The 8,251-nt window shown below is 37.9% G+C and overlaps 2 protein-coding genes across 2 annotated transcripts; one reads left to right on the forward strand and one right to left on the reverse strand.

The window, feature by feature from the left end:
* Positions 1–68: 68 nt before the first annotated feature.
* On the reverse strand, positions 69–886 carry LOC135648805 (LOB domain-containing protein 12-like). Its single transcript, XM_065166764.1, has 2 exons — positions 587–886; positions 69–499 (listed from the first exon to the last, which is right to left on the reverse strand). Exons 1-2 carry the CDS (start codon positions 740–742, stop codon positions 167–169), a joined length of 489 nt encoding a protein of 162 aa, XP_065022836.1. The 5' UTR covers positions 743–886; the 3' UTR covers positions 69–166.
* A 2,447-nt stretch (positions 887–3,333) lies between these two features.
* Positions 3,334–7,990, forward strand: LOC135649709 (gamma-interferon-responsive lysosomal thiol protein-like). Its single transcript, XM_065168387.1, has 5 exons — positions 3,334–3,714; positions 3,874–3,939; positions 5,085–5,225; positions 5,694–5,786; positions 7,543–7,990. The coding sequence occupies exons 1-5, from the start codon at positions 3,466–3,468 to the stop codon at positions 7,729–7,731; spliced, it is 738 nt and encodes a 245-aa protein (XP_065024459.1). The 5' UTR covers positions 3,334–3,465; the 3' UTR covers positions 7,732–7,990.
* The last annotated feature ends 261 nt before the right edge of the window (positions 7,991–8,251 follow it).

Consider the following 8,251-nt stretch of genomic DNA (forward strand, 5'->3'; position numbering starts at 1 on the left):
GTAGCATCGAATCGAGTTTAACCTACTAAAATTATAGGCATGCAAAAGAAGTCATCTTAGACCTAATCTGTCAAGTCAAGATGTTCCTATCTGAGTCTCTTTCATGGCAAAACAAAAAAAAAAAGAAGAAAAGTGACATGGAAGAAAACAAAACCAGAAACAAGGATCAGGTCCAGAGAAACTCTCTCTTGAGAGGATCCTGAGCTACATTACTAGAGGAGGCATAGTTCAGCAGCTGAGGCATGGCAGTGAGGTTGTTGTTGATCACAAAGGACTTGTCATCAGCCTCCATCTTCTGCTCGGCCAAGGGGGGTTCCTGCTGCATCTGGATGCAAAGGATCTCGGTCTGGGCCACAGCGAGCTGCATCTGGAGCTGAGACACTTGGTTCTGCAGGTAAGAGATCGCCCCAACACATCCATACACTGGATCTCTCATCCTCGCTGTGGCTTCATAGACCAGGCTGCCGACGGCGTCCGCTCGCTGATGAACCGGGAGCTCCTGCACTCATTCAACGCAAGGGGGAGAGGACAAAATCATCAGCTAATGCATGGAGCATGTTGAAACTGGGGGGCGGAGGAGAGCGACCTGCAGCATCTTGCTAACGTTGCTGGCACCAAAGATCTTGTGGACGATGGCGAATTTGTGTGGGTCGTCGGAAGGGAAGTAGGGAGCAAAGATGCAGTCTTTGGTGCAGCGTCTCCGTAGCAGCTTGCATGAGGCGCAAGGGGAGTTGCCACCCATCTTGCTGCTGCTCCCAGGCTATGTTTTCTGCGAGGAACCAGATCGAGAACCCTAGGCAAGGTGAAATGAGGACGAAAGGAAGTGAGTGTGGGTATATATAGCAGAAGCAACCAAGCTTTGTTGCTGAGACCGTTACTGTGCTGGATTTGTAGTCACAGAGACAGGAAACAACCAGTTTTTGTTGGGAAGAACATAGAGTTCATCATTAGGAATCTTAGTTCCGACTCAACCATGGATTCAAGGATCATCAACCACATTTAAGTATTGTGCAGCAGTGACTGTGCCTGTCCTCAAAACACGTGAGCATGTGATGACTTTACATGCTATATATATAAATGGCTTTAGATAGATATACATTAATACAGTAACCTGTGGAATAAATAAAAAATATATATATTTAAGAAGAAGAAGAAGAAGAAGAAGAAGAAGAAGAAGAAGAAGAAGAAAACAGTGATCTAGTTTGATATAATTAGTTTGAAATGTAAAAGATTGAAGGAAGACGTGCAGAATATGTGTCCTTTTGGATCTAAGAATTTGGAGTCATTATCATGTTTCAGTTCATGGGTTTATTGCAACCTTAACGTAGAAGAAAAAGAGCGAACTATCCCCACAAATACATGAAACATGAGAAGAAGAGGTGTTATATCGAGGCGGCGACAACCCTAACATTTACCTTTCCTCTCCATGCAGCAATCACATTGTTTTCTGTTATCTATTCTCACGTAGATTGAGAGATGGGAATCTCCATTAATGACAGCATCCAAAAAACCCTAACCCTAGAGGAGAGAGATGGCTCGACGTGAATGTTTGTTGGCAGACAGTCACATGCCCAAAGTCTTCTCCTCTCGCTGCAAGTCAATGCCTTAATCTTCACCACTACAACTGGTGATTCTTACTTTAGTACGTATGATCCAGTTCAAGGACTGAGAGTGGAGTTAGTGTACTGTGAGAAGGCCATTGTGCATCTCGTGAATGATCACCTGGATTAAGGAAACACCAAATGAGCAGCAGGTGAGTTGACCTCAAGGATCTAAGATCTGAGCAGATCATGAGCATGTGCACCCTAAGCTCATGATACTATTGAGCCAAAACCTACGCTACTATGAAGATAACTTCAGTTTTTTCTCTGTATGAAACTTCTATAATCTCTCAGCCGAAAGATTAAAGCACAAGTTTCAAGCAAAAACTTTCATGTTAGCTGAGCAGCAGATCATGTTAGGATTTGCATGTTCAAACTCCATGCTTTCAACGCAAACAAAAGCTAATCATTTTACTAGTGTATATTGATGATCAATATTCTATTTATTTCTGGATCTTTTAGTACTAATGAATTGTGAGTTTGCATTTGTAAACTTGTTTTTTTTTCCCTATATATGTACATAAAAATTATGTATAAACATATAGATTAGAAGAGAAGCAACTCAAAATGCTGATGTGAATGTCCTACGTGTGGATTAAACAGAGTCAGATGAGATCACCATATTGAGATCCAACATCCAGATAAAGCACATATTATATTACACACAAACACACCTGTTCAAAGTTGAAATCACAAGTTACTGTAACCCAAGTCCCATGCCCACAATCCATGCAATAAATGCTCTCACATGACAGCCTTCAACAACACACTTCTTCCTCATCTGCTCCTTGTCATGTTCTCCCCCCTGCCATCAACCCTTGCACTAAAATATTATGAACATGGTGTTGCTGCATAAATGACTTGCTCCCAAATCTGTGTTCTTTTATTTCAGCTCTAAGCACTAGGGAGAAGAGACCTCAATCTGAGCAAAAGAGAGCAACAGACATCTTTCTCTTGCTTAGAGACGAAGAAATCATGCGACCACCAATGCAACAATTAATGCAGTCCTCGTTTGGAGATTCCTTTTGGATGAATTCATCCACAGCATTTTAAATGTTTGATTCCTGAGGTTTGTGGGTGTATGTCTATATCAATGCCAAAGCCTAACATGTATGTATATGAAAAATACTTATATAGGGAAAGCTTAAACAGGTTGTGTGAGAGCAAGTTTTATCCTTTCTTTTTTGAGAGTCTTTTTTTGACTTACTGATTCATTTCTCAGGTTGTATATATATTTTCTCTTCTGTAGAAACCCGAGAATATTATTTTAAAATATCAATATTTAAAAAATAAGTTTACATATATATATATATATATATATATTCTAAATTATTTTAAAATTTTAATTTTTATGCTAAAAAATTGATTTTTATTATTTATAAAAATTAATAAATTGCTAAATTTGGAGCCAAATCTATGGGTCAAACCAAGAAAAGACAAAAAGATAAAAGAAAGAAGAGAAGAATAAAATTGAAAAGTTGAAAAGAAAAAGGGATGCTTTCCAGGCAAAAACAAAAACAAAAACCAAAGTGTTTTTAAAGAAATTTATCCCTTTTTTTTTGTTTTGTCATAAAAGTTAATAAACCAACACGACAACCGGAAAATTGCAGTTGAGGTTGGGAAAGGACGATGTTTTGAGCTCAAAGCACACATAAGACTCAAATTAAGGCCCAGTATTAGGCCCAACGAAAGGCCTATGAATGGCTTACTTCCCTGTGCTCGCCATTTGCCAGGCTAGTAATGATTTGGCGTAACCTCGTCCGTCCACGTCGTCCTCTCATTGGTCGTCGGTGGTGCGAACGCCATTAGAGGGAGGGAGGGAGAGCCTTCTCTCGATCGCGATCCCGTCATCCCTCTTGTTCCGATGGCTTCTAGTCGCCTTCTTCTGCTAGTCTTCCTCCTCCACCTCGCCGTCTCGCAGCGCTTCGCCTCCTCCTCCTCCTCTCCTAAGGTCTCGCTGGCCCTGTACTACGAAACCCTGTGCCCCTACAGCGCCAACTTCATCGTCAATTACCTCGCCAAGATCTTCGACGACGGCCTCATCTCCATCGTCGACGTCGATCTCGTCCCCTACGGCAACGCTAGGATCCACAACGGCACCATCTCCTGCCAGGTCCCCTACGCCCTCTTCTCCGACCGATTCCAAGTGTTTGTCCTAAAGAAATACTCAATTTTGTGCTTGCACATAGAAATACGACCTTATCTGCCTTTGATGGGTGTAGAATGTAAAAGAAGAGCTCCTTTCAAGCTAATGGGTCTTATTCTCTTGCAGCACGGCCCCTATGAATGCCTACTAAACACCGTCGAGGCATGCGCCATCGATGCTTGGCCTGATTTGGTAACACGCTCTCTACGGCGTTTATTTCATTATGATTATACCTATTTATGCTCTTACAAGCTTAGCTGTTTGGTGTCTCTAGTTATCGGTGTACTCAGGTTGATATTTTTGGCATTATTGGAATGACATTTGAACAAAAAAATTTTCAACTCTTTATCTGCGTGGTGGTATCCCAAAAATTCTCTAGTCTGTAACAACAGAGTATAATGTATAATATGATCTATTGATAAGAGAATGAAAACTTAGAGACGTGTGTTCATAAATTTGGGTGTTTTATACTTATAGATGAGTTGCTTGATATAACTTAGTGATGCATGAACTCTAGCAAATGGATGCTATGTGTGATGTTATTTAATTTTGCACGAGATTTAGCAAAAGCATGCTATTGTTTACATGTCAGGAGATACTATCTGCAGTATTATGACACTATTATCTATATGGTTCCTTTGGCTACTAAACACTATAATGTTCATGCCACAATGGTAGGAAAAGCAGAGATGAGGAGGTGATATGAGCATCTCTCATAAGCCCTATACATTATCTTTACATGATTGGTTGTGATATGTGGTCAGAGAGTACCTTGGTGCTCACATGTGAGGTGTCCCTGCATTCACGAAATATGCTTTGCCATGTGAGGTGAACTTGCCTATGCAGAGTATTCTCTGCTTTCTCTGAGACTCCTGCTTAAATTCCTAATATTTTTTATAAACTCATATCCAATCATATCTTGCATGCAACATATGCAGTAGTTGGTTGACCCCGTAATACACACACCTTTTAGAACATTCCTCGAGTATTTACTATTGTATCAACGTTATGCTTTTGCCATGATTTAGTGGATGACACCCTTGGTGCCGCAGTAAGATTGCCAGATTTTGTGGCAGCATCAAGGATCCTCACTAGCAAGGAATAATTCAATTTATCTTGATCTCCCAGGCCCCATAATGGTGGGAGCATATCATAATTTACCCTTTTAGCATGCTTAAGGTAATGGCTAAATCGAGGGATTCAGACATGCAAGATTAGGATACCTCTGGTTTAAACTGTATAGGCTTTTCTGTGTCCATCTTACGGTGCAAACCACCATTATAATGATCTTCTGCTCCATCTCTTTGCATATACTAATTTCATTTCAACTTTTGCAGAATCAACATTTCAGCTTCATTTATTGTGTTGAGAGCCTGGTTTTGAAACATAAGTACCTTGAGTGGGAATCGTGCTTTTCAGAAACCGGGCTTGGTTCACATGCTGTCTCGGAATGTTATGATAATGGACATGGGCAAGAGGTATGACCCAACTACATCATATGCAGGATATGCTGTAATAATTTGTAATATATGCCTCTTAGAATACTTCTTGTATGCCTGGATTCAGGTGAGTTTCAATGCTGTTTCTAGCAAATTTATCTTCTGATTCTATTGATTCTCTATTCTCACTTAAAAGTAACATTTTTATTATCAATTAATGATGTTCAACTAAGTTCACAATTTTCTCAGTTATATTAATGTGATTTTGTTTTCCACAATGCTGAAACAAAAAAGGGGGATGTAGCCTGATCAATACATTTCTACTTTTCTTAGGGATAGGCAATACTTCTGTTTATAAGCTTATTTATGATTCAAATTATCCTGATACTTCTTGCACTTTATCTAATTTTCATGCATATTTAAAGTTTGTAATTCCGTGGTACATCCATAACAGGTTTTATTTTGACTACTCAAATCACTGAACTTTTCCATGTTAAACTTTTGCAGCTTGAATTAAAGTATGCAGCACAAACAGATTCTTTGGAGCCCCCTCACAGATACGTTCCTTGGGTGGTGGTGGATGGACAGCCACTATACGAGGTGTGTTGTGTGATGATATAGGAATTCCTATAACATTATGTAAACATTATCTTTAGTGTTTGAGGTCATAACCCTAACTGTGATTTACATCATTTTGAATTGATTCAAAGAAGCATGCATGACCCTTTTTCAAAATGTTCCAAAGAAAAGTAAACATTAGCACATAGAATATTGTGTTCTCCTGGAATTGCAGATGCACAGGTCAAATTTACCAATTAGTTTATTGATATGAGGTTAGATCATTCAAAGGTTGACCTTCCTGATCTGTGGTGAAGTATCTGTGTAACACTGAATACAAAAAAAAAGATTGTTCATGATCCATTGTTATTTTAATTCTCAGAGGGAATATGATTTAATACTTTTTTGGGGTTCCAAATTAGTTACACAAGCAATGTACGTGGCTGACTTAATTTGCGGTCTTGACTGTTTCTTAAATAACTCTGGATCCAATTATCCTGGTTGTTTTGTGCACTTTAGATTTGCAATGAAGAGGTTCATCTTCATTGCATTCAAATTGATGCATATGATATTGGAGATTGTGTTACTGGACTCTTCACGTAGAAAAAAAAAAAAGAAGAAGAAAAAACTGACCCTCCGTAGTTGCCCCCTAAAATTGATCAAGCATAGTAAACCATGTAACTTGTTGCTGTGCATATGTTTAGTTCTAATTATTTGCGCCCCCTAACTCGTCACCTCCATGGTTAGAGTTGAACCACCTCAAATGCTTCACTACTTCCTTGATATAATATAATATTCTTCTTTATCCTTTGTGCCCAAGTATTATGAATTATGTTGCAACTCTTTAAAGATCACATTTTTTTTCTTGATTTCAGTTTGAAGATCCGAGTTTAGAAATTTTGTGGTTTTTGCAGTCATGTCTATTATTGAGATGTTTCAGTTGAAATTATAAAAAAAAAGAATACGTAACATAAATTAGGAGTTGATAAAGAAAATATGAAAGGAAAATTATGATATCATTCTGGATTAAATTACCATCTAATAGTGAAGAATGTCATCATTTTTTGGGAGACAACTAACTCGAAACAAAATACCATCTGATAGTGAAGTATGTCATCATTTTTTGGGAGACAACTAACTCGAAACAAAGTACCATCGAATAGTGAAGTATGTCATATTGATAAAGTTTGTGACTTTGCTTTTTAAATCTTTTCAAAATTGAGTCTTCTTGTGCTTCAAAGTCTTCTTGGCATTTGTACATCCAATTGTAATCTGGGAACATGTATGTTTAAGAAAATGAAAAGAGTAGAGATATACCTGAATAAGCCATCTACGAAAAATCTGGGACAAAGTGGTTGTGATCAAATTGGGTACCTCTATTATTTTGGGTATGCAAGTATCTGATTCTTGATCTTTTCATCCTTTTTGTTTTTTGGACATGAAGACAGGTTTCTAATGTTGGGAATGTTAAAAACTAGAGAATTAATATTAAGTTATGTTCTTAGTGGAGTAAGCCTATGCTGATTTTGAGTACATTTATATCTGGGGCTTACAAGAATAGGTTGTTCACTGTCATTCCTTGCATGAACTTGTTTTGGTGTAAAATATCCAAGTTTGTATATCAATATTCCATTTCATTCTGTTCTATGCCATTTCTCTTCATTCAGCAAAATGTGATTGATGCATCAAGTCAATGTCTTGGTTCTTGACATATATGATGTCAGTTAATATACTCCTATATATCCATGCCCCTGTATATTCTGACAGCCATATGTGCCAACTGCATTTCCCATTACAGGATTATGAGAACTTTGAAGCTTACATTTGCAAAGCTTATAGTGGAGAGTCTCCAAATGCCTGCTCCGGATTGACCGTCATAACCAACCAGGTGAAGGAATCAAATGGTCACGCCTGTTATGCTGGTGAGATGATAAGACCCTCGACGGTTGTAGAAAATGATGAGATGAAGATAAAAATGGTAATATAAATTTCCTATCTATGAGTTGTTCTTTCTAATCATCTGTTGGTCTTATTAAGTGGTTCAATAATGATCCTTTTTTCCTTCCATTAGGAAGAAATTTCGTGTATATATGTGAAAAGATCTGCCCTTTTTTTTTTTTTGGTAAGGTTGGGGTATGATGCTGTGGAATACCCCCAACCTTATCTTGTTAGAGTGTAAAAACATATGGGAGTAGTATTAGCTGCCTTTTATATTAAAAATGCTATTTTGCTGCTTGATTAATTAATTACCATCTTCTTCATCATCATCAACATCATTAACATTGACTCCCTTATTTTTCTTGTACTAATGCTCTAATCCATCATGGAACATGGTAGAAAATGCTTTCGTTGTTATCATATCTTGATCAATTTCAGTAAGTATACCAATTAGGAGTTGAGAGTTTATATTTGAAGGTTTAAATCCTCATCATATGAATTTGTTGCAAGTCATTTGGAAGTCTTAAAATTTTATGAAGGAAGGTGATAGAAGACTTTATCAGCCCAAA

This window comes from Musa acuminata, chromosome BXJ3-9, assembly GCF_036884655.1.
Source record: "Musa acuminata AAA Group cultivar baxijiao chromosome BXJ3-9, Cavendish_Baxijiao_AAA, whole genome shotgun sequence".
In the NCBI taxonomy this organism is placed as follows: Eukaryota; Viridiplantae; Streptophyta; class Magnoliopsida; order Zingiberales; family Musaceae; genus Musa; species Musa acuminata.